The sequence below is a fragment of the Tenrec ecaudatus genome, chromosome 1 (assembly GCF_050624435.1).
Source record: "Tenrec ecaudatus isolate mTenEca1 chromosome 1, mTenEca1.hap1, whole genome shotgun sequence".
In the NCBI taxonomy this organism is placed as follows: domain Eukaryota; kingdom Metazoa; phylum Chordata; class Mammalia; order Afrosoricida; family Tenrecidae; genus Tenrec; species Tenrec ecaudatus.
In genome coordinates, this window is record NC_134530.1 from 311,244,656 (window position 1) to 311,271,566 (window position 26,911).

The window sequence follows — 26,911 nt, forward strand, 5'->3', positions numbered from 1 at the left end:
GAGACCCACAGAGGCATCTCTAGGCTGTCTTGTACGGGCGCTATGCATCCGCATCTACTTGATAACAGTAAGCTTTGTTTTGTTTGGGTTATCAATTCGATCTCTTACAAGTAGATATTAGAAGAACATGATGTTCAAGACAGCCATGTTCTACTAGTTAAACTCGTGTGTCATTTTAAGGAGACTTCAGGGGATGTTCTGTGATGTGTGCTTTAAAGATGATCTTAGGGCAATAGTGTCGTGGCTTCAATTCATCTCCCATGACTCCAGAAAATGAGACATCAGGAGAATCTGAAGTTCTTTTCTACATTCCCTCTCTTGATCAGAATTCTTCTATAGATTCTCTGTTCCGAATGTTCCAGAATGGTACCAAGTGTCATCTAGTTCTTCCGGTTGTCTGGTCAAAGAAGCTGTTAATCATGGGCACACTTAATCACAGATTTAATATTATTTTATCCACAGTTCTTCCTCTGCATCTCCAAGCAAATAGAGACTCTTTTCCATCCTTGCAAGCTTTTAGTCGCTTACAAGCTTTTAAAAAAAAATCATTTTATTGGGGGCTCGTACAAGTCTTATCACAATCCATAATACAACCATTGTGTCAAGAACATATGCACATTTGTCGCCATCATCGTTCTCAAAACACTTGCCTTCTACTTGAGCCCTTAATAGCTGATGCTCATTCCCCCCACCCCCCCCCCCCGCCCTTGCTTACAAGCTTTTAAGATTTCAGGCACTACATAATAAACTAGAAGATAAAGCTGATACCCAACTTTTAAGTTGCATTGTTTTTCATTATGCTATTGACACGAGCCCTACTATATTCTGTATTTAAGTTCTTAGTCAGGTCTGTGCTGTGAGTTTCCTTTTCTGTTTAATTCTATTAGTCTATGATTTCCATTTATCTTCTCAAAGATTGCTTTGGATGCGAATTTTTAAAATTTTGATGAGGTGCATTTAAAACACTTTCTTTTATGACACACCTTTGATTTATGTCCGACCTGAAACATTTTTACTTTGCAAAGTTCATGAAGATATCTCCTATGTTTTCTGTGTGGGATTGTGATATTTCAATTTATGATCTATCTTTGACTAATGTCTGTGTATAAAATAAGGTAAGGGTTGAACTTTATCCCCCCGCCCCCCTAAAAGCTGCCTTTTCTAGCATACTTTTAAAATCCTAGAGTTAACTTGACTTCTTTGTTAAAAAATAAATTTATCATGTGTGTGGGTCTGTTTGTCCTGTCTTCTATTTCTGTATATCTTTATGTTATTATTACACTATCTTGATTACTGATGCTTTATATAAAGTATTGAATTCTAGTACTGGAATTTTTCCATTGTGTTCTTTTTTCTCCATCTTATTTTGACCATTCATTATGTGTTCTTTTTATTTCCACTTAAATTTCAGATTGATATTTTCATTTCTTTAATAGCCTGCAGGAATTTTGTTTGAGGTAATGTTGAAACTATAAGTTAATTTAGAAGAGCCAAATTATGACCTCGAGTTTATTGCACCTGAATTTAGAGACTACATCAAGATTAGATTATTTGGTACATTGAATACTAATGAGCAAAGACCGGAAGAGTTGTGGAATGACATTAAGAACATCATCATGATGAAAACAGAAGACCATTTTAAAAAAAAGGAAAGAAAGAAAAGACCAAATTGAATGCAGAAGAGAATCTGAAACTTCCTCTTGAATGAAGCGTAGTTAAACGATGAAGTAAAATTGCTAAATAAACAATGTCAAAGGGAAGCTCTAGAAGAAAAAGTAGAGCATTGTAATGAAATGTGAAAACACTTGGAGTTAGACTGGCAAAATGTGGAACATGCTCAGCATAGCTACAGCTGAAAGAATGGAAGGAAAAATTCATTTCCAATTGCACTATTACAGGATTCATTGGGTAAAATATAAAACTATGCAGGAAGCATCAAGAGAAAGTAAATGGCATGTACACAGTCCCACTACCAAAAGGAATTGGTTGACATTCAATCATTTGAAGAAGTAACGTATGATCCAGAACATTGAAGGAAAAAGTCCAAATTGAACTGAAGGCGTTAGTAAAAATATAAGGCTCCAGGGATTAATGGAATACCAATTGCAATGCTTCAAAAGCTGATGAATTACTGGAAACACTCACTAGTCTGTGCCAAGAAATTTGGGAGACAGCTACCTCTCTGACTGACAAGGAGAGATCATATTTGTGCCCATTCCAAAGAAAGGTGACTTAGCAGAATGAGAACTTATGGAGCACTATGACTTGCAAGTAAAATTTTTCTTATGATAACCTAACAACGACTGCAGCAGTACATTGACAGGGAGCTGCCCAAAATTCAAGCCAGATTCCGGAGAGGACGTGTGTGATACAGTGACTATTGTGGCTGATGTCAGAAGGATCTAGGCTGAAAGCAAAGACCACCAGAAATGACTTGTGTTTTATTGACTATGCAAAGGCATTCAGTTGTGTGGATCATAACCAACTATGGTGAACATTGAGAATGAAAACTCCAAATATTTCATTGCGCTCATGTTGAACCTGTACATGGACCAAGAAGCAATCATATGAACAGAGCCAGGGAATTGAGTGATTGAAAATCAGGAAGTGTTTGTATCATTGCTGTTTCCTTTCGCCATGTATATTCAGCCTAGATATTGAATGAATTATCTGAGAGGCTGGGTTAGATGAAGAAGAGCATGGTAGCAGGCTTAGAGGGAGGCTTATTAACAACCTACAATATGCAGGTGACAAATTTTGCTTGCGGAAAGCGAGGAGGATTTGAAGCACTGGCTGCTGAAAATCAAAGATTGCCCCCTTCCGTGCGGATTGCAATTCAATGTAAAGAAAACAAAAATCCTCAGAATTGGACCAGTAGACAACTCCATGATAAAAGGAGGAAAAATGAAGTTGTCAAGGATTTCATTTTGCTTGAATCCATTATTCATGGAAGCAGCAGTCAAGAGACCAAATGATGCATTGCATTGGGTGAATCTTCTGCAGAAGGCCTCTGCGAAGGGTGTAACAAGGCATCATTGAAAAGATGTCACGTCGAGGACTAAGGTGTACCTGCCCCAAGCTATGGTGTTCTCAATCCCATGTGATTTTTTAAAATATGTGTGTGAAGATTAGACAATGAATAAGGAGAAGCACAGAAGAATTCCTGCAGTTGAAGCATGGCGTTGGCAAAGAAGATGGAAACTGCCGAAACACCAAACAAATCTGTCGTGGAAGAAATGCTTTCTTCTAAGATGCCAGAATGTTCCTTACAAGCGGAGATGTCTCGTTCACCTGCTCATCCCTTCTTCCATGTTTCTGTTGGAAATCTGTCAGCCTCTTTGCATTTCTTCCACTAGTCAGTTCATGCTTTGGGGCTCATATGCTCCCTGTTCCTGCTGGTCAGCACCTCTTCCGCCAGCTCTCGGAGAGCTAGACCGCCCTTAGCCCTTGAGTTTCATTAAGTGTCACCTCTTCCAAGTGACGCTGCCATTTTACATAGCCCCCACCTCACACTCTTTCTCTTCATAACATTTTCCTTAATGGCACCAAACACATTCTACAATTATGTTCGTTCTTTATTTAGACCGAATTATAAAATAGATACCAAGAAGGCAGTGTCTCTCTTGTCTACTGGAACTTCTGTATATGGGCGACACATTTCTGGTGCTATATTTGTTGAGAGAATAAATTAATAGATATATAAATGAAAGACTGGAAGAAGTGGAGAAGTCATGTCTTATACTACTTTTATGCTTTTCTGTTAGTATAGGAACTTGTGGAAGAGTGTGGTTGACCGTGGAGTCCCAATTATATACGTAGACATATATTTTCATTAACATATCTTACTAATTCCAATATATCCATTCACATACAGTTCTCTTCTTCAATCCCATTGGCTGGGGTTATATAGTCATCAATGGTATCAACTCCCCTTTCTCCTCCCGCCCCACTTCCCATGCCCTCAGGGAACCATTACTACTGTCACTATCTCTGGGGATCATCTATCTTGACTACCGTGTACCGAGTGATCTTAAATATACAAGTGAACACGGGCAAATCTAACATGATTAATGAGCTATAACACATAAAGACCTTAGTAATTAGAGGAGGAAATCTTATAGGACTGGAGGATAGTTATGTGGTTCACCAATGCCATTCCATACCCTGGATTTATCATCCATTCTATATGGCCCTTCTGAGAGGGTCCGCCCAATTATCTTGCAGGTGGGTCTTCACTACATACCCAACGTTGCACATTGATTTGGTTGTTTGTTTTTGAACTTCCCGACACCTCATGATCACACAGGTTGGCATGCTTCTTCCACGTGGGGTTTGTTGCTTCCCTGTTAGATGGCCCCTTGTTTAACAACAAGCCTTTTAAGACCCCAGATGCTATATCTTTTAACAGCTGGCACCATGAGCTTTTTAATTTTTAATTGTTTTATTCGGGGCTTCTACAACTCTTATCAGAATCCATACATCCATCCATTGTGTAAAGCACATTTGTACATTCATTGCCTTCATCATTCTCAAAACATTTGCTCTCCACCTAAGCCCCTGCCATCAGGTCCTCATTTTCCCCCTCCCTCTCCACTCCCCTTTCCCTCATGAACCCTTGATAATTTATAAATTATTATTTTGTCAAATTTTGCCCTGTCCGATGTCTCCCTTCACCCACTTTTCTGTTGTCCATCCCCCAGGGAGGAGGTCACATGTAAATCCTTGTAATTGGTTCCCCCTTTCCAGCCCACCCTCCCTCCCCCCTCCCAGTATTGCTGCTCACACCACTGGTCCTGAAGGGATCATCCGCCCTGGATTCCCTGTGTTTCCAGTTCCTATGTGTACCAGTGTACATCCTCTGGTCTAGCCATATTTGTAAGATAGAATTAGGATCATGATAGTGGTGGAGGAGGAAGCATTTAGGAACTAGAGGAAAGTTGTATTTTTCATCGTTGCTACATCGCACCCTGACTGGCTGGTCTCCTCCCCGATCATCAGCTTTTTATGCACCCATTTTGCCTTCAGCTTTTTATGCACCCATTTTGCCTTCAGCGATCATGTCAGGCAGTGAATATCACACAATGCCACATTATTAGAACAGTCATCCTTTGATTGAGGTAAGCTTTAAGTAGAGGCCCAAAGTCTATCTGCTTCCTTGTTGCATTTTCATGTACATACATATATAAACAAATACACACATATATTTTATTTCTTTTCCTCCTACCCCACTATTATGTTTACTCATCGTTCACCTCTCAGTAATTCCTCTGATACAATTCCATTGATCAAACTTGATGAGAAAACGCTATACCCTCTTTGCCATCAATTTTAGAGCATTTATTATTCCCCTGTACCCCTCATTGCTGGCTTCCCGCTCACCTCCCCTTCTCCTCCCGCCCCATGACCCCCAGGAACCGTGGTCCAGTCACTGTCCCTGTAAGATCGCCTATCCTGTATATCTTGCATAGATAAACACACACAAAAACAACCCCCCAAAACATACAGTCACAAGTCTACCAGGAATCGTGACACAGAGCAGATGACTATATGTTGAATCGCGAGAAGGACATGTTATGCCCCGTCAGTCCAGTCCCCATTGCTTTCAGAGTTACAGATCCCAGTTCCCACATACCTAGCAATATATACACCCTTTTAGTCGTCAGCATTTGTGTCCAATAGGCGAGCATCCCATAAGTCCATGTTGCCAACTCTGAGTCATTTTGAATTCAGCCTCCATGTGAGTTTTCTGACCATTCACCAGTAATGGAGCAGCTTTGCCATCAGCAGAGGGAGCTTCAAAGTAGATGATGAGTCTCCTGGAGAGCCCAGTGAGGGCCAGGCTTGCTCTTGGGGCACTTGCCCTTTGTGATTGACAGATGTGTGTCCTCTACAATTTGGGGTGAAGACAAATATGACTCAAGACTACATGGTCATGAGTCAGACTTGGACCATCAAGTACCCAGGTGGTTGAAGGACCCCAGAACCAATTCTGCAAACCTTTTAAATCTTCACTTGCATACATATCCCCATCAGGGTCTTTTCTCCGCGTCTATAGTCCAGCCTGCAACACTGATGTGTTGCTCTGCCCGGTCACGGTTCTGTTTTATGGTGATGCCTGTGTTTTCTATCATCTCTAATTAGCCACAGGTATAAACCCTTTGAATATTTCTGCGGTGGCTGCCCTCCTTCAGATGACTTGTCTTTGCCCTGCTTGTGTCCTACATAGGCTTGTAATCAAGGACTCTCTATGAAGCGTGGCAGAAGCCCCAGCGGCACGGTTGAGCAAGCGTTGATTTCAGTTCAAACCCACCAGCATCTCTGGGGGAGACATGAGACTGTCTGCTCCCTTGTAGACTGACAACCTTGGAAACTCCGAGAGGACTGCTATGACTTGGAATCTACTGGATGGCAAGTCTTTAGTTTACAGAAAGGAAAGTCAACCCATTGGGGTCTTGATTGCTGTTAGCAGGACCTATTTCTTGACCCTCTGGTACTTTTTGCTCAAAGATGAACCAGTAATAATAACAAAAACAGAAACAACAAGGCCTGTGGCAGCCCTAGCTTCCCTGAGATCAAGCCCTGACTCATGGTTCTCATAAGCATCCTATAGTCTGCTTTCTTAACAAATCACCTATCTTCATATCCACTTGGACCTGCAGCTATATTTTTAGACTTTTTTCAACCAGCCCAATTCTAAACTTGAATCACTGAACTATCTTAAACCAATTTCACATTTAAACCAATGATTTGGACGGCTGACTTAATGGCAAGATCCTCTATTCTGATTCTCAAAAAATGGTCTGGGGCTCCTAGGAATTTTTGATGCATTAATGTGGCCCAAGGGTCAAAACTATCTCATAATAACACTAAGACGTTAGTTATCATTTTCATCCTCATTCTCTCAGCAGGGCACAATCGTTTCCTAGAGCCCGAGTAACTTGTGATACCACAAAAAGCTGACTGCAAAAGCAGATATGAGAACCCAGTCAACAGTCTCTCAAGCTACAGTTGCCAGATTTGTCCAAACGTTTTTAAAATAAAAGTGATGGCACATTTCTTACCAAATTTTATTTTGATTTGGAAACAATGAAATAGTTGCTAAAACACAGTGTTTATATTAACCCGGAAACATGGTTTGTTAATATTTCAATATAAGTTAACAAATATATTAAGAATTTCCTGTTTCAATCTCTAATGTAAGGGGGGAATGGGGCAGGAGAGGAAAAATGAGGAGCTGCTCCAAGGGCTCAAGTAGAAAGCAAATGTTTTGAGAATGATGATGGCAACACATGTACAAATGTGCTTGACACAATGGAAGGATGGATGGACTGTGATAAGCGTTGTACGTGTCCCCAATAAAATATTTTTTAAAATCTCTAATGTAAAGTCAATATTGACAGATAAAACCCCAAAAAGCAAAATCTCCTCGGGGCCCTCAAATAAATAAATAGAGAGACAGACAGACAGACAAACACACAGTCAGACAGATAGACAGACAAACACACAGACAGACAGACAGATAGAAAGTGTGTAAGCACACCCTAAGACCCAAACCGCTACTCTTGCTGTCTCTACTGAACTTGAACCCTAGGATCAATGTGATTCCACACTCACCTACTCAGCTCAGACGTTCATTCTAAGGCTTACGCCACATTCTAAGACTGAGACTCATTTACTTATCTGTGGTTATGAGGTCAGAGCCAGTTGTGTCCACCTCCTCCTTTCTTTTTCCAGGTTCCAGGCCTGCAGAGTTTTATCCTATGGCCTGGAAATCCCGTGGGTGGGGGGGAATGGGCTATCAGCTCCAGGGAACGCTAAGTGTCATGGTGGGGTTCTAATCACCTTATAACCTTGGCTTTGTCCCAGCACTCTGGCCCCACTTCCCAGTATGACGGTCCTCTCTCTGGGGTTCTCCCTCCCCTCAAAAGTCCCTGTAGGTTCTTCTCCCCCTCCTATACCGTGGGGATTTCTGTTCCTCCATCCGAAGCCTATGGCATTTGGCACCAACTCAAGTGGTTGGGTTGAACATGTCATTCGGAGGTTAGAGCAGTAGGTTTTTAGTTTGTCACCGTAGACACCTCCCTCGTCTGCTAGAAACGCTGTGGAAGCATTAGCTTTACCAGGAAATGAATCTACTAGAGCAATTAATGGTGAGAGAGAGAGAGAGAGAGCGAGCGAGCCTTCAGTGAGTTTCAAAGGGCAAGTGAAAGAGATTGTTTCATATGCGATAGAGGAAACCAGGGGTGGTAATGACAGAGAAGGATCAGGAAGGTCTACAAGGCTCTGAGACCAAGGAAGATGTCCTGGTGGCGGCGGTGAGCCCCTGCCCTGTGCAGGACCAGGCCACCCTCAGGCACGGTGACCCCTTGAGCCCCTGTGAATGCCGGGCAGATGACAAGGGGACTGTCATCAGAACCCAGTCTGAAAAAGGGCTTCAGGGGCCCAGAAAAGGTTGCCTGGGGATACGTGTAGATGTGTGACCTGTCCCTCATGTTGTAGAAGGAAACGTCTCCGGCTTCGTAGTCCAAGAAAATGCCCACTCGCTGAAGGCGCTCTCTCAGGGGGATGATGGTCTCAGGGGAGGACAGAGCCCGGTACTGGTTTCCAAATAGCTCCAGGGCCCAGAAGCCGTGCTGAGGAGCCAACAGGGCCTCCCCTTTCCTTTCCACGCTGTCTCTGCAAACCCCCACAGCCCACACCATCACATTTTCCATCTCCACCTCCCAGGAGTGCTTCCCTGTGTGGAAGCTTTCCCGGCCCAGGACACAAGGCTGACAGTCAAATCTCTTCGGGTTGTCAGGAACACACTGCCGAGAGGGGCCCCGGATCACGCTCCGCCGGTCCTGGGACAGGAAGAGCTCAGGGTGGGCGGTGTCAGGATCCAGGACCACATCGGCTGCAGAAGAGGTATTGGTTAGTTTGGGGGTGCAGGATTCCGGCAGACTACATGACTCCAAGTCCCCAGAGGGACCTCAGAAAGTTAGTGGAGATCCTTGCTCTCGCTGCCATTGAGTCAATGCTGACTCCTAGTGGCCCCCCTGGGGGTTTCTGAGACTGTAACTGTTTACAGGAGTAAAAAACCCCATCTTTTTCCCAAGGAGCTGCTGGTGGTTTCGAACTCCCAACTATGAGGATCTCAACCCAACGTGTAACCACTATGTATGCCACTAGGATTCCATTGTGTATGGGGGGTGGGGTAGGGGAACTTCTCATTATAAGTTGTTGTTTTTTCTTTCAATAAAGCCACCCCGGTTCACAGATAAAGAATTCCCTTCATTGGCTCCCTGTGTCCCTCACTGCTTAAGCAGGTGACAGATGTATATATGATTGACATAGGCACCCTTGAAAATGTCATGGAGGAGCATAAATGTCCCTCCGATGCCACCTTGGTGTCTGAAAAGTCTGTGTGGCAAAAGGGATATGTGTGAGCAAGCTTCAAAAAATTCATGGAACAATTTCATTTCCTTTCTATCCCATTTCCCCATGACCTTTTGGAAGCCCCTTTGTACATGTAAGGGAGTGAAGGGCTAGGTGTGTGGACATTCCCATGTAATTTGGCTTTGGCAGCATGTGACTCCTTAACACGAGAAAACACTTCAGATTCCTAAGTTTCTCTGGGGTCATGTCCACCAACATTAACTATGACCTACTGGAACTAAATTTCGATTGTTTTATAATGATTTTGCTTCTTCCCTCCCCAAGTCGTTATGTCTGATCACAACAGTTTTGAGATTTGCAAAAGCCACGTGTCTGGTGAAGCTTGGCTTCTTTGGTGCTCCATGAGCCAAGATGAAAATGCAAACATGCAACATGCTCACTCACAGGTAGCAACGGAGCTGAGTTACAATGGCTTCCCTCTCTGCTCTCTCCTGGCTGAACGCCCTTTCCCTCCCTCTGTAAGCACGGACTATCAGAGTTCTCTTAGACAAGGTGGCATTCCGGCCTCGGCTTTGCACACCCTTAAGAGGCCACGGGACGTTTATTCCTTTCCCTGTTGTGGCTCTTCTGGCCCAGCCTGCACTACCATTCAGATTCTAACCAGCTGAACCACTCCTATTTTTCAAATGAGTCCCAGAGCCAAAGGGCAACAGTGACTGCCCCAGAACTTGTGGAGAGTGAGCTCCGAATGGGGGACCTCTGATGGCTGTGGATTAAGTAATTCTATGAAAGAAACGGCCTGGCAGAGCAGTTTAAGAGCTCCTGGCATGCCCTGACACAAGAACCAGGACTCAGTGTTGACCCCCTGCTGCCTCCCAACCAGCCCCCTTGATCATCTCCTCTGATGTATCTCATTGGCTGGTTAGTGGGGAGAACTCTCAGGAAACGAGGGAATGTCAGAGGCGCTCACCAGCATGTAGGAGGGCTCTTCTCCATCTTGAAAGGGGACAGACACAGAGGTGAGTGTTCTGAGCTAACGCCTAACCAAGCCGAGCGCAGGGTGTGCACAGTGCAGCTCAGGAAATGCTCAACTTACGTAGCTCTTCCTGAAGTTGCTCTGAAAAAGAAAGAAACGAAACCATAATGTCTTCAGTAGAAGAACCAGGAGATTTGGGGTTCACTTTACACAGTGGACGCCCGGCCCTTTCGATGACCCATCCCCCACCCCACCCCCTTCCCCATGACCACTCCATTCTCAAAGAAACCAGAAATGATCGAGTGGCTCGATACCATCTGTACGTTTCTGCACTTGTTTTTGCTCAGCCAAGTAATGAGTGCAGCGTGGCCTCTTCTCTCTCTGCTCCCCCTGCCTCTCCCTGTCAGAGGTGCAGCCCGGATATGACAGTGCGTCCTCCTCCTTCTCTTTTGCCTCTTGGGTGATTTGTATTTCATTTTTCTCCACTCCTTCTTTCCCGATTCCTTACCCATAATCTCTGTGTCTTCCTGCTCATCTTCTTTTCCTAGTGATAGAACCTCTTTTTTGCCATGGAGTTTCTTCATGAGACAGATGAGGCAGGTGACCCCGGAGATGAGGATGAGAAGGATCAGGGTAGGCAGGGCGGCAGCCAAGCCCACCATCCAGGGAGAAGTGCTGGGGGTTATGGGTGCTGAAAGATAGCCAGTAAAGCTCCATCAGTGGAAACCAGGAGGCCCAGGGCTCGCCCAGGGCTCACCCAGGAGGGCCTGTCAGGGGCACATCCGATGAGTTTCTTCAAGTCCTCGCTCTATCAGCACCTCCCTAGACAAATAAAGACCCTTGTTTTGTGCTGGCTAACTCCACAAGCACTCAGGAGGTAGGAAAGCTGAACTACTCATTCGCTCCTGGGAAAGGCCGCGGTGAATAAAGCTCACCAGCCAGGCTGAGTCCCCACGGCCATGACCCCGGCACACGCTGCTATCACTTCTTGCCTCAACTGCGCAATGCCCCCATCCTGCCTATGTGGTTATGCTCAGCAGTCTAAGAGGGGACTTCAAAGAGTTTATGGCACAATTGCATTATGTTTGAGTTCCATTTTTTCCATGAGCTCTCTGAGCCCCCTACGTGAGTTCATGTAACTCCCTTGCTCAAAACCTCCGATAACCCCCCTTCCCTCAGAGCAAGAGCGAAGGCCTGCTTGTGATCGGTTGTGGCTGTTGTCTGGTGGCCACTGCGTCAGCTCTGCGTTCTGGTGACCCACTGAACCAGAGAATGGCCAGCTTGCCCCACCTAGATGATCATTGGCGTGCTCAGTCCATTGTTGCAACCACTGTGTATTTGAAATGCTTTAAATGTGGGGAGGATCATCTTCGGGCATCATGCGTGATCCGTTATCGTTTCACTGGTCAATTTTCAGAAGTGGATCATCGGCCTTCTCTTCCTAAGCTTTCTTTTTTTAAAAAAAACATTTTATTAGGGGCTCATACAACTTTTATCACAATCCATACATATATATACATCAATTGTATAAAGCACATCTGTACATTCTTTGCCCTAATCATTTTCAAAGCATTTGCTCTCCACTTAAGCCCTTTGCATCAGGTCCTCTTTTTCTTTTTCCCCCTCCCTCCCCGCTCCCCCCTCCCTCATGAGCCCTTGATAATTTATAGATTATTATTTTGTCATATCTTTCCCTATCTGGCGTCTCCTTTCACCCCCTTCTCTGTTGTCCGTACCCAGGGAGGAGGTCACATGTAGATCCTTGTAATCAGTTCCCCCTTTCCAACCCACTCACCCTCCACTCTCCCAGCATCGCCCCTCACACCCCTGGTCCTGAAGGTGTCATCCACCCTGGATTCCCTGTACCTCCAGCTCCTTTCTTAGCCTGAGAGCTCTGCTGAAACTTGTCCAGCAGGCGTGACCCTGCTGGCGGTCTAGCTTAGAGCTTTTCAGCAAGATGCAAGCCATTACAGAATTACAAATTGGCGGGTGGTGGCCAACACACCATATGATCTAGTCCCTTCGCCTCTCTGAACCCATCTATTAAAATTCACCTTCCACTTACTTGACTCAAGTTAGCTCAGCCTCTTGGAGCTCCCTGCAGCTGCCAGGCATATTCCTGCCTCAGACCCTAACATTCGCCGTTCCCTCGACCTAGGTTGCTGGCTCCTGAAATATCCACTTGGCTTACTGCAGTCTGATCTTTGCTCAGATATCATCATATTAAGGAAGTTTTCTCTTGTCCTCTTATTTTAACAACCATGCCCTAATGTACTTGACACTCCCTACCACCTCCTCGGCTTTATTTCTTTCTGCAATATCCATCACCATCTAATATAGTCACCATTTTACTTACCATAATTATTTCACAATTGGATAGGAAGCCTTGCGTATTTGGTTCCCTGATTGGCCTTATTTTCTAGAACAGTCCCTTAAACGTAAGACACATAGATGAAGAAGTATTTGTGGATGGAATTTCTGATAGGGAACTGTCCTAGCTCTGGCCCTTGGGGTGTCCCATGGGCGGGAAGGGGGTGCTTCAGCAGGCACACTCAAGATCAAAGGCTCTTGTTGATAACCACCTACTCAAGCTACTCTCCACTGCTTATGAGGGTTCTTAGCATCAGGAGAGTAGGGCAGGACAAAGACCATTACAGTTTCTAAATGATTGGATTTACCCTTGTGGGTTGTGGGCGAGAAAATTCATTTTCCCTTTTGTGGCAAGGGGTGAGCCATCCGCTCAGCTGCACCCCCAACTTCCGCGCCTCCATCCCCACTCAGGGGTCTGGTCTGCTTACTGAAGAAGCTTGCTCCGCAAGATGAGTCTCCGGAGGGTAGGGAACTAACCTGGAATGAACATCACGGTTTCCTTCTCCTGGCCCAGTAAGGCGTTGGTGACAGAACATGACACGTTTCTCCCAGAGCAGTTCCGGACCAGCAGGGAGGTGGTGACTGTGAAGAGGCCGTCGTCTTCAACAGTGTAAGCCTCCTCCAGCGTGGGCATGACCTCACCCACTGGGTCCCTCCACACCGCGTACGGCTGCGGGAACCACCCCGCAGAGGTGCATTCAAGCAGGACGCTGCCGTCCTCATAGCCCTTCATTTCAATGATGGGCATAGAGCCCAGGCCTGGGGAGAGAGAGACGGCTCAGCTGAGAGGTCAATGAGGTCTCAGCCAGCCAACCAACAAGCTCTTACCGACGAGCATCAAGGGCAAGAAGAAAAGAGCAAGTGGGCATTGATCGGTGAAACCAAATGTGAACGTTCCACATAACCTTGCGGTCTCTCCGGTGCTCAAGAGGAGGAGGAGGAGAGGGAGGGGACAGGAAGGAAGGAAGCGAGGAAGGAGCGAAGGAAGAAAGAACCTTGAAGTCAGAAATAGCAGCAGATCAATTTGCCAAACCAACAGTGAGGTCTTTCAGGGGGAAATGGTCCCTGGGTGGTGCAAGGGGCTTGAACCCACCCAGCAGCTCCATGAAAGAAAGGCCTGGCGCTCTGCTTCCAGAAAGACTACAGTCCAGAAAGCGCTCCGAAGCTCAGGGTGAATCTGTACTGCGGGTTTTCGTGGAGTCAGGCGGGGCTTTCTTCTCCTGAGGGGAAGCGATTATATCGCACACTTTTCTTAGACCCACAGGCTTTAGTCTAATATCAAGCATCGATGTGCCTCCTAATAAGTACTCGTTGATTGCTTTAGCCAAAAACTTTAATTCCATTTCCTCAACACCAGCCTGTCCACTCCGGCCTGAAACAGGCGGGCTAGGATCCATGTTTGCTCCCGGGACAATTTGGCCATGGCCTTGACTTCCTGGAGCTGTTGAGTGTCAGAATGCGGATGGACAGAACTCTGCCCAGCTGACAGACTCATAGAAACTTTTTGACTCACAGAAGCTGTTCTTTTTATCATCCACTCTGCGGGAGAGAGATCAGGCTTTCTACCCTTGTGAACATTTAGTTTTGGAAACCCATGGGTTTCCAGTCCGATAGGGTCGCTATGGGCAGGAATCACAGATTGAGCTTTGGAGCTGCAAAGGCAACCATTGCCTCACGTCAGAGATGATTCTCTCACAGAGGGGCTCCATCCATGAGATGGTTTTCTTATAGCCCGTCAACAAGACCCACCCATTAAAAAGTTATGGGCACACTCGGGGTGTTTACAACATTAATATCACATGGGTCTGTCATCACAAAAGCGTCATTGCAAGTCTCAAGAATCCAGATTCTTCTCAACTCGATTGTCTTTCAGAGTCTTCAATATAAATGACATGCAAAACCTAATGCTTAAGGTGTCACTTGTATTGCAGCTCCCAGGTAAATAAAGCACCAATGGATTGTTTACGCATAAGCACCCAAGATAATGGACCTTGTCTATGTAGACACTGCCCATTGTCCAGGTGGCAAGAGTCCCTCAGATTGTCCTTGAAGAGAGGAAACAGCGTAGCTAAGTTGTTCCAAACAAGAAAAGTAGTCATCTTAGTCTTCTGATATCAATATATCAAAAAGTCATCTTATCCTCTGATATCTATAGATATCAGATATCTGATATCTATAGATAGCAATATATCAAAAATAGTCTGTCTTCTGATATCGATCTGACATAACCTTACATTGAAGTTAAAAAGAAATTCTTTTTTTAAGAGCTCTTATAAAGGCCTTTTGGACTCACTCACTCACTCACTCACTCACTCACTCACTCTCTCACTGTCTCACTCACTCACTCACTCACTCACTCACTCACTCACTGTCTCACTCACTCACTTTCTCACTGTCTCACTCACTCTCTCACTCACTCACTCTCTCTCTCACTGTCTCACTCACTCACTCTCTCACTGTCTCACTCACTCACAAAAAAAAGGCCTTTTGAAGTACATTTTCATTTGTAAAATGTACATGAAACTTAAAAAAAATTTAGGTTGACTGAAAGAAATCACCGTCATCTGAAGACTCTCTAGGGACCAAATTCCATGGTCATACCTGCCTACACCATTTCACCAGAGAAAAGCTGAAGAAACTGCAAAAACTATAGGCACTTTTGTTTTTTGATGAGAAGATACACTATTTGGAAAATTCCATATGTCTGTTTATCTGCTTATTAAAAATAAATAACTAGGAGAAAACCAACACTGGGAGTGAGGGATGCAGAAGCAAGGTGGTGGAAGAGAGCTGCCTGTTCAGCCAGGTGGCCAGGGCTCACCCACACTTCCTTTGAAGGGTGCAAGTTTTATTTTTTTTAAGCCGCTCCAACAAATTAAACGAAAGGCAAGAAATTAAAGCAGTCATTTAAAGCTACGGCTGCTGCCCCATTTATTTTTGCCAAAAGAACGGGGGAGGAGGGGCAGTTAGAAGCTCGTTGTACATTGAGAAGCTCACTCAGAAAACTTGAAATGGAAAAAAACTCAAACCAACATTTTTTTTAAAGTATCTACAAAATATTCTAGTGGTATTCAAAAAGTACAAGCAGAAAACAGCAGACTTAGGAACAAAGATATTGAATCAACCAATCAATCAATCGTTAATATACAAAACCGAATTCCAACAACAACCCAGTTCAGAGTGAGACAGGCCAGGGTCATTGCTAGCAGGGAACGAATAGAGGGTCACAACTCAGCACTGGTCTGCTGTGAACAGAGCAGGGGGCACACGACACCCTTTTTTCCAGACACTGTATGAATCAGCTACAGGCTGCCCTTCTGAATAACAAATATGGGGTTCCTATCATTAAGGACTTGAGGCCCACCCCAAATCAAAAGTGTTAGATAATGTTAATTTTGGTAATTCAACCCCCCAGCTGCTCTGATGGAAAAAGAGGATGTTCCCTGCTTTCTGTAAAATGTACAGGCTCGGAAACCCTGTTAAATGACTGCTGTGAGTTCGAAATGATTGAAAATCTCATCCATATCACATGCGAGTAAAATTTTGCTGAAGATCATTCAACAATGGTTGCAGTGGTGCATCAATAGGGAGCTACCAAAAATTCAAGCCAGATCTGGAAGAGATGGACTGAGGGATGTAATTGCTGACGTCAGATGGATCTTGGCTGAAAGCAGAGACTGCCGGGGAGATGTTTCCTTGTGTAAACATATGCAAAGGTATTGAACTGTGGAACATGTGAGAGAAGGAATTCTAGAGCACCTCACTATGCACACATAGAACCTGTGCGTGGACCAAGGGAGAGGCGGTCCTTCGAACAGAACACTGCATGGTTTGAAATCAGGAAAGGTGTGCGTCAGTGTTATATTCCCTCACCATCCTTTATCAATCTGCATGCTGCGCAAATAATAGGAGAAGCTGGACTAGCTGGAGGAGAAAGTGGTATCAGGATTGGAGGACAACCTGAGATAAGAAAATGACGCAACCTTGCTTGCTGAAAGGAGCACTTGAAGCTTTTGTTGATGAAGGTCAAGGACCGCAGCCTTCGGTATGGGTTACAAATCAATGTAAAGAAAGTAAAACTGCACAACTAGATCACGATAAATGAAGAAAAGATTGACGTTGTCAAGGATTTCTTCCTGCTTGCATCCATAATCAATGCTCCTAGAAGCAGCAGACAAAAGATCGAATGATGTGCTGCAATGGTAAACTCGCTGCCTAAGACCTCTTTATTGAAGAGCAAGACTACCACTTTTAGGACTAATGTGCATCTGACTCAGCCATGGTATTTTCAGTCACCTCATATGCATGTGAAAGTTGGACATTGACTAAGGAAGACTAATGAAGAATCGGTGCATTTGAATCATGGTGCTGGAGAAGAAGATTGAAATGCCATGGACTGCCAGAGGAACGAACAAACCTGGAAGAAGAACAGCCAGAATGCTCTTTCACAGCAAGGGTAGCAAGACTTTGTCTCACAGACTTTGGACCTGTTATCAAGAGAGACTAGTTTCTGGAGAAGGACATCATGCTTGGTGAAGCAGCAGAGCAGCGATACAGAGGAAGACCCGCAACAATGGGCTCACTTCCCCACAGTGAGGATGGCAGAGGACTGGGTAGGACTCAGGACCACTCTGAGTTGCTACTCCTTGACAGCAACGGTTTAGAATCGACTCATTGGTAGTTTTTTGTGTTGTTTTTTAGGCAGGTCATGCTATTGTTTTTAATTTTTATGCATCCTAAAGGCCTTTCTAGTCTTCAAATAGTTTAATGTACAATTCACTGACTCAAAGAATGAGACATACCCAAAAGTTGTTATTAATAAACTCTTAGGAAGTCTAGCTTAAAGGTCGCCTCTATTCTGATGCCTTGCCAAAGTCTTCCTTATCTTCTCAGTGGCTTATTTTAATTTTGCCTCTTGACTTAATCATGCATTAAGTCATCTCTTTACATGGCAGTCATTCTCACTACAATTAGTATTTCCAGAAAGAGAAAAATGGTGAGATTCTTATTTATCTAGAAATTGCGCCAGAGAGGAGTTCTAGTGACATAGTGGGGAATGCATTGAGCTACTAACCACAAGGTCACCAGTTCAAAACCACCTTGGGAGAAAGATGACCCTTTCTACTACTGTCAAGAGTTATAGGACCAAGGGTGTGAGGGACGATGCTGGGAGAGTGGAGGGTGAGTGGGTTGGAAAGGGGGAACTGATTACAAGGATCCACATGTGACCTCTTCCCTGGGAGAGGGACAGCAGAGAAGGTGGGAAGGGAGACTCCAGATAGGGCAAGATATGACAAAACAACGATGTATAAATTACCAAGGGCATATGAGGGAGGGGGGAAGGGGGAGGGAGGAGGGGAAAAAAAAGAGGACCTGATGCAAGGGGCTTAAGTGGAGAGCAAATGCCTTGAGAATGATTGGGGCAGGGAATGTATGGATATGCTTTATACAATTGATGTATGTATATGTATGGATTGTGGTAAGAGTTGTATGAGTCCCTAATAAAATGTAAAAGAAGAAAAAAAAAAAAAGAGTTATAGTCCCAGAAACCCACTGGGTAGTTCTATCCCGCCCTATGGGGTCGTCATGATTTGGAATCGCCTAAAGGGTCACTATGAGTTGGAATCAACTAGATGACAGTGAAGCTTGGAGAGATGATGCCTGCACATTATGGTCTGCCAGACAGCTGACTGATTTCAGTGGTCCTCATGCAATCATTGATGGCATTTCTTTTCATTCTCAAACGTGTAGAGTTTGCAAAATCATTAAAGAGACCAGGCTTACTGGTAGGATAACTGGTAGAACCTACCAACTGTGGCTTTTTGTCACCCTTCAGGTCTGGAAATGTACTGAACCCCATGGCTCGATTTTCAGCCCAACAATAGACACATCCATCAAGGGAGCAATACCACTCAGGAGCGATGCACATCTTACACTAATCAACCATTGGAGATTAAAAAGCCAAGTGTTTACCCAAGGACAATGTTCAGAAGAAGCAGGAAAGAAGGAAACACGGAGAGGAAGTGGGATGAGTCATAGTACCCTGTGGGAATTGCAGTCAATGAAACAAGACGTGAATGAATCTTCGGATGGAAAACTGGTCATCTTTGCCCAATTCACAATGCACTATTTTTCTTTTAAAACGTGTTAGAGTTTGGATCATAAAATGTTTGTCTTCCTCTGGTTAACCCATGTGCCAAAACTGTGCAAAAAGTTTAATTAATCCCCTTGGTAAGACCCGAAGGAGCATGGCTCACTCCCTCCCTTCTTTCTGGCCTTCACTCAGGGGCCATCTTTCCAGAGAAGCTGTCACCCATTCATAATCTCAGTCACCTATTCATAATCTACAGAGTCCCTGTGCCCCCAGCCTTCTACGCCTGTTTCTCTCTCTGATATGGTTCTGGTTTTATTTTCCCTTAAAGTACTTGCCACCAGTTTCATAGTCCTTGGTTTGTGGCTGTAATCTTCATGGAAGCAGATTGCCAGATCCCTGGGTGGCACAAGTGATTCGCCTCATCTACTAACCTAACAGCTGGCACTGTGAACCTACCCAGTGGCCTCATGGAAGAAAAGGCTGGCAATCTGCTTCTAGAAGGTCACATATGACTTGACGATTTCATTTATTGCCTCCTGCTCCCTCTAGAATGTGAACTCCATGAGGACTGATATGCAAGGGTAAGTCAAAAAGTATTGCTACTGAGGGTGTGTGTGTGTGTGTGTGTGTGTGTGTGTGTGTGCATGTGTGTTCCCCTGCACACATGCACGAATTTATTCCAAACTAGCATGCTAAAACATGGATCTCAGTGATAGGCTGTACGTCAATTATCTCAGTAGTACACGCGCGCTCATCTCATGAGGGTGCCTTAAAAATAAAAGGTCCCCCCCCAAAAAATAAAATAAAATAAAAGGTCCCAGAAAAACAGGGGGTTCAGAGGGCTTTTCTGAAGTAAAATTGCCAGGCCTTTCTCCTGCCTTCACTGGGTAATTTATACCTCTGACTTTCAGTTAGCCTCTGAACATGTTAACCTTTTGCATGATTCAGAGGAGATATCCAAAGAAAATGCACTCCCCTCGAGTCTGGAGGGCAGGGTAGAACTGCCCCTGTGGGTTTCCCAGTCTGTATTCTTTATGGGAGTAGAAAGTCTCTGGAGATTTCGAACTGTAGACCTTGTGGTTAGCAGCCAAGTGAGTAACCAGTATGATCCCAGGGCTCCTGTCAGAGATGTAGTAATGAGTAACAATTAATATTAGTCTCACCATGACTGCTTCTGCTTGTGACGTGGGCCATGCTAGTGTGTGTGTGTGTGTGTGTGTGTGTGTGTGTGTGTTTATTACTTTATTCTTTGGAGAGGGTCTCAATGATTAGGAATGTACTCAGTGGGTTGGTGGGATGGTTTGGCTGAAAGTAATCCCTGGGGGAACACACACTTAAAAAAAAAAATTTTATTAGCACATGGTCAGTTCCATAATGCTTCTCATACCCCTTCTGTCCCCCAGGGGGATCCTCACAACACTGAGGTAGGCATTTCATCGTACCCATTTTCCAGGCGAGGAAACTGTGGCTCCGAAAGGGCATTCTGACTGGCTCAAAGCCGCACAGCAGGGAGTAATAGAAGAAATCAAGTTGGGTCAGTCCACATGCCCACTCAGCGTTGGCAACGTTTCTGAGAGACTGGGTAACCAGCTTCCTCCCTGCTCAGAACAAAATGTTACCACGACTTTTCTGCCTGGTGTGGTCAGAGAAGCAGGGGGCGGGGAGCAGGAAGGAGGGAACAAGAGAGATGTTCATCGATGTGGAAGGGCAGCCATTGAGGAGGAAGAGGCAATGGGGGACTTAATCAGTTAGATCTCAGGGTTTTCTCTACCCTGGAGGAGTATTTTCAGATCTGGGGGAAGACAACTGGGTGCTGGGTGGAGCCACAGGGGTAAGTACCCCATGAAAGATAGCCTGCAGGGTCTTACCACAAACCAAAGGGGCACCGGAGTCCCTCTGGCATATGTTGTGGGTGGCCACACTGGGGCAGAAAGCATCACGTTCCTTACGGCTCAGGACACTGACCCTTGAGCAGTTCAAGCCCTTGTACTTCACTCTACGGTTGACCGAGATACCCCAGCCGGCACCCCAGCCCTGTTCTCCAGGCTGGACACATTGGTAGGGCAGCTGCAGGGTCGGGACCCCAGCCCCAGCACAGCAGACCTGGCCAGCTTCAGCAGCATGAGGACATGCACCTCAGTGCGACTGGGAACCATGGGGGCTGAGCCCTGCTGGTATTGGGTAGATGCTGGAGCGAATGGTCTTGTGTCGTTGCTCGCCTTGAAGGAGCAGCTGGCGGCCATCTTCAATACTATCTCACAGTGGCCAGTTGTTGCTCTGGTGGAGTGTGGCTGTGAGCACCCAATTCTTGTCCACCAGGACTGCCACGCAGTGGAAGGAGAGGCCAGTGAAGAGGGATACTTGCCAGGCCAGCGAGGTGCAATTGCATGGGGCGCTGAAGGGCTCGGGGTCCACGTCAGTGTGGTTTCTGGGGAGCAGAGAGACCCCCATAGCTGGGAGTCACAGATGGGGAGGGAGGAGGCCTTAAGGTTCCTCAGCCCTGCCGTGTGGGTCACCACCAGATTCTCTGCCACTACTTTTTAAAGTATCTCAGAAAGTCACTGACACTGAATCGATGCCAACTCACAGTGACCCTGTAGCACAGGGTAGAACTGCCCCCTTTGAGTTTCTGAGACTGTAACTGTTTACAGGAGTGGAAAGCCCCATCTTTCTCCCAAGGAGCAGCTAGTGGTTTAGAACTGCTGTCCTTGCAGTTAGCAGGCCAACATGTAACCACTATGCCACCGGCGCTCCTTTAATTATTTTATTTTTGCAATATTGAAGCAGGGCTCCTTTTAAAAGGATACATACAAATGAGTTTTTAAAAAAGGAAAGGTACTATTTAATAATACCTACCAGAAATTCATTTGGGCATATGGTACGATTGTATTTCCACTATTCTGGACAGTTAGGTTTTACCATGAAACCTGTTTTAGCCAATGAAATTTGAGCAGAAATCATGTGTATCACTTCTCAGGCAGAAACGTTAAGAGCCCATGTGTGATATCCTAGGTCCTTGTTCCCTCTGCTATGGTGGACAGCGATGGCTTATTATTATTGCTGTTGGCTTAATACTGACTCATGGGCCCCGTGTGGCGCAGTGCAATTGCTCCATAGGGTTTCCTAAACTGGGGTCTTTGGGAAGCAGATTTCCAGCCTTGTCTCCCAAGGAGCCTGTGGATGGGTTTGAACCACCAATCTTTTGGGTGGTAGTTGAGCATGTGACCATTTTCCCCACCCAGGAACCCTGGTGGTGTAGTGGTTACACAGTGGGCTGGGACCCACAAGGTGAGCCGTTCCAAACCAGAAGGTGCTCCATGAGAGAAAGATGGGCACTCTACTTCAAGAGTCACAGTTTCAGAACGTCACAGAGCAGCTCTATCCTGTCCTTTGGGGTCCTGATGAACCCCGCCATCAATTCGATTAGAATGGCATGAGTTTGTCCCGTTTTGTTTGAGGGACTTCTCAGTGGGGCAAGGCAGCGTTCCGTTTGTTGAGGTGAATGGTGATTATATGGGTTGAACGACATCATGATTCAGAATGTAATTAATGTTTTATGATTTTTTTTTCTGACTATGTACTGCATTTCCCACTCAAAAACATCTGATCGACACTAAGATGTCACTGATTACCCTTAGGAGGCACAGGGTGGGTGAAGAAATGACACCCACAACCTAGCAGAACAAACCCACTCATTTGGCCCTTGGCACAAAGAAGTCATCCTAGCTTCAAGGGATTCTGAGTGAGTATCCACTCAACTGTAGTGGGACCAATTTAGGACAGAAAAATTTCCCCAAGAATCACACTGAGAAAAAGCTACCGATCAAAACGAAGTGACATACCTGCCACCATCAGACGCATGAAGGCCTGATCGTAGGACCTGCCTTCTTGGAAGTAACAGTGGTAGATGCCATTTTCGTGGGCTGTGACATTGTGAATGATCAGCGCCACTCTCCCCTGGCCGAGTTCCCCACTCACGAATGTTGTTCTTCCCTGGTACGCTGCCATTTGCTCTTCGGTTTTTTCTCGCCCACCCTTATACAGGAGCACGGCCGGGGAGAACTGAGACCGGAACCAGCGCACCTCCATGTCCTTGGCATTTTTCTCTGGTGACAGGTGGCAGTGTAATGTGGTGTTTTCTCCCACCATAACCAGGATTGGATCAGCAGGTCCCACGACAGTAAACTGGGCTGTTCAACAGAGACGCAGCAGATTCAGCATCAACTATCGAAGGCAGGAAAGGAAGTGGATGTTCTGGGGACAGATTCTTAACACAGGGAGTTCCTGGGCTGGGGACTCTAGGGGCCTGAGTACTGGCACCATTCTTGGGAAGTGTATGATACAGACACTGTGAGTGCTTTGTGAATGAAGCATGGAGGAGCACACACTGAGACCCCCCATTTAAAAAAAATCATTCCATACATCGATTGTATCAAGCATATTTGTACATGTGTTGCCATCATCATTTTCTAAACATTTTCTATCTATTTGAGCCCTTGGTATCAGCTCCTCTCTTTTCCCTCCCTCCCCCTGAAGCTCCCTATTAACCTTGTGCTCACAACGGGTTGTTTCTCTATTCCCCAGTCTAGTACTGTGCCTGGAATGTAGTATAAGCCCAAGCTTTCAAAAAAGGTGCTATAAGTGGTTTTGAAGACTAGTGTACTATTATATATGATAAATTACTGGTGAGATTTTATATATATTAAACGGAGGGACTGGATGAGAATGAAATGCGGTTAAATCCTCTCTGCTTCCTAATTAAGAGTGGAAAGCCAACTCCAAGGAGGGAAGACTCTCATGGCTGTGAGATATAAATAAGTCGTAATACAGATTCTCATGACTGAACACAGTCCCTCTAATAACACCGCCCCAATAAAGGAACTTTCATAAAGGATGAATCCTTCTTGTGTCTGGCTGTTCCCTGTGCCTGAAGGTTATCTGTTGATAGAGCAATCAGGTTCTATAGCCCAACCCACCATAAAATGCAGCAAACTCTCTTTTGACATCTCTTGCTGTGACTGATCAGCAATTACTCCTTCCATGTCAACTAGTACTAGGTCAGGATGATGACTCATCTCAGTGCTGGTTTATTATGTTACCCACTTATGATATTATCCACTGACCACGTAATATGTTCTCTGTATGACATGTATGTCTTTTGAAAGATCTGTAAGCCCCATTATATATACCCACTGGAAAATACATTCACGCTCTTGGTTCTGACATAGGGACAAAGAGCCCCTGTGTCCCGCTGTCTGTCTCTATCATTTTCCATGATCGCTAAGTCACTCTTGATGACCCGTTCGAATGTAGGGAACCGCTCACCCTACATATAATCATATATTATAATTATATGCAATACATTATCTCAGTAGTAATTTAAATATTAATTAAATGATCATTGTTTGGGTATTTTGGGTTAAATCAAATAAATTTTGTTTAATCTGTTTTTACATTTTTGATGGTCCCAATTGACCATTTACTGGGGAGACTGCTCCCCTCACTGGGGCCTCTCCTGTGTCAGAGAACTGTGCCCCAAAGGGCTTTCGATGGCTGGTTTTTCACACATAAGTCACCTGGTCTTCTTCATGGGCACCTCTCAGCGGTCCTGAATCTCAAATCTTCTGGTCAGCGGCTGAGCAAGTTAACTGTGTGCACTGCCCAGGGACTCCCGCTCGAAAGCTACACCGTGTGTATGTGGTTTGCGCAAAGTTCGCTTTTACAGAAGACCTACATGACTATCTCTTCTCCAGAAAAATACAAAGTGGATTTTTTGTTTTTATTGGGGAAAAAAATGAAAGTTGAAAGTAGCCTTTTGCACCTGGAGCAGTGAGGGTGGAGGACCCACGCTCCTTCCCAACAGTGCCCCCACTCAGCATCTCAGGAGCAAGCCGTTAAAGCTTTGAACCCTGTCTGTTAACACGGTATATTACTGTTGTTTCAGGTTTTATTTTTAAAAATCATTTTATTAGGGACTCATACACCTCCCATCACAATCCATACATCCATCCACTGTGTCAAGCACATTTGTACATTCGTTGCCCTCATCATTCTCAAAACATTTGCTCTCCACCTAAGCCCCTGGAATCAGCTCCTCATTTTTCCCCTCCCTCCTCACTCCCTGCTCCCTCATGAGCCCTGATAATTTATAAATTATTATTTTGTCTTATCTTGCTCTGTTCCACGTCTCCCTCCCCCCACTTTTCTGTTGTTTGTCCCCCAGGGAGGAGGTCACATGCAGATCCTTGAAATAGGTTCCCCCTTGTTTTAGGGTTTATATATTGCTTGTTTCTGACAGGGCTGGTTATTTTTTGGTCTGGGGACGCATATACATGCATGCAATTGCTGCTTCACTTTATGTTGTTTCGGTTTACGAAAGGTCTCCTAGGCCTTTCTACTTTCGGTGTAAGGGGGTAATTTGTATTCCTATTGACCTTGGCCAGACTGTGAGGGAAGAAAAGATGATTATAAACGTGCGCCCCCCCTCGCTCTTCCTCGCTGAAGACTGGAGTATTGGATTTCTTTCCTGGGACACTGACCTACCTGAGACCAGTGCAAACAGGCTGAGGAGCGAGCCGAAGAGGAGGGAGTCTGGCGGGAAGAAGTGCAAGGAGGCAGCTGGCTCCATCGGCTCCAAAGCAGGAGTCACCCTGGATGGACCGGGACCGAAAGCCTAGGGGCGCGGAGGGGAGAAATCAGCCAAGGGGACTTGGCACCACGCGCTGGCGCGGACGTAGGTCACAGTGCCCTGCATGCCAGGTTCGTATCATCGACGGCCCAACTTCTGTCTTGGGCAGCTCCGTTGCCCCCCTGGATCAGGGATCCAATTGATTGAGGTAACTAACTGATTCACGCTGTGCACAGTACATTCCTAACCCAAAGACCTCCAGATCCCATCGAGCTGGCAATGTTCCGCCCTTCCTGGCTCACTGCTCGGGCCAGAGTGGAGTTTCTGCAGCAGACACTTGATAGTCTTCCACCTTCTCCCTTCCCCCTCCTCTGCCTCCGCCTCCCCTACAGCCCGCCTGGTGACCGAGGAAAAGCGGGGGTGGCTGCACCTCCCCAGTGCAGGGCTCCTCTCTCCGAGGGGCTGTCTTTCCAGCATAGGATTACGACCCGGCCTCTGCCCACTTACCGCCCCCTCCCCTCCCCTACCTTCTAGAATGGATTCCTGCGTTTTCTTTTCTCCTCTTCCCCTCAGTGGATGAGTTTCCGGTCGTCCCTTTTCCCTGCAGCCCGCCCATGGGCCCAGTCACAGCTAAAAGAGCAAATGGTCCCGAAAACAAAGAGAAAACTTTAGTTCGCTTCCCATGAGCGGCAGTGGGGCAGCAGCGCAGGTCCTCTCTGCGACCACAAAGTCCCTAGAGTTCCGATGAGTACTTTGGAGGCCAGGATTGGCCGGCTGTGGGTGAGTTGACCAATTGTATACTGGAGCCTAAGTTACATCACCAGTTACTAGGTAGGATAGAGACTGTTAACTCTAGAGAGGTTTACATCCATCTCCAGGTGTCTTGGAAGAAAGGGTTGGCGCTCTGTTCCAAAAAAATTAACTGTCATCTGGTACCAAGGGCTCAAGTAGAAAGCAAATGTTTTGAGAATGATGGTGACAACAAATGGACAAATGTGCTTGACACAATGGATGCATGTGTGGATTGTGATAAGAGTTGTAAGAGCCCCGCATAAAATGAATTTTAAAGATTAACTGTTGGACTGGAGATGGGGAAAGCCTTCCTACCAGTGAGAGTACACTCCTGGGTGTATTCCTGCTATTGTAGCTCGGTCCAAATGTGACGTCTGGTCAGTGATCTCCCTCTGGACCTACTGTAGAATTGTTCCGGTTTTTAATATTTTCTGCTTTGTCATCAATTGAGGTTTTTCTTTGTTCCATGGTATCATTGTTGTTGGGCTGTTTGTTTCCTGTCCTGGTTGCTCTGCATTTCTGTATGTGAAACCCAGATTAGGTCACTCTAGAGAGACCACAACTGGGTCAACAGATCCGAAGAAACCTGGCCGGGGAGGCTGGCAGGGGCGACATGGAGGAGTCCGAGGAAGAAGAAATGGCCTGGGATTGATGGCAGTGGTGGCGGTACAAC

The 26,911-nt window shown here is 45.6% G+C and overlaps 1 protein-coding gene and 1 pseudogene across 1 annotated transcript; both read right to left on the minus strand.

Annotated features, from left to right (window-relative positions):
* Positions 1–7,103: 7,103 nt before the first annotated feature.
* LOC142427992 (butyrophilin subfamily 2 member A2-like) lies at positions 7,104–26,159 on the minus strand. The gene is made up of 8 exons (XM_075533124.1): positions 25,974–26,159; positions 25,362–25,491; positions 22,661–23,008; positions 13,202–13,483; positions 10,863–11,045; positions 10,471–10,495; positions 10,349–10,374; positions 7,104–8,896 (listed from the first exon to the last, which is right to left on the minus strand). The coding sequence occupies exons 2-8, from the start codon at positions 25,444–25,446 to the stop codon at positions 8,274–8,276; spliced, it is 1,572 nt and encodes a 523-aa protein (XP_075389239.1). The 5' UTR covers positions 25,447–25,491; positions 25,974–26,159; the 3' UTR covers positions 7,104–8,273.
* LOC142429888 (kallikrein-10 pseudogene) lies at positions 20,405–21,269 on the minus strand (annotated as a pseudogene).
* Positions 26,160–26,911: the final 752 nt, after the last annotated feature.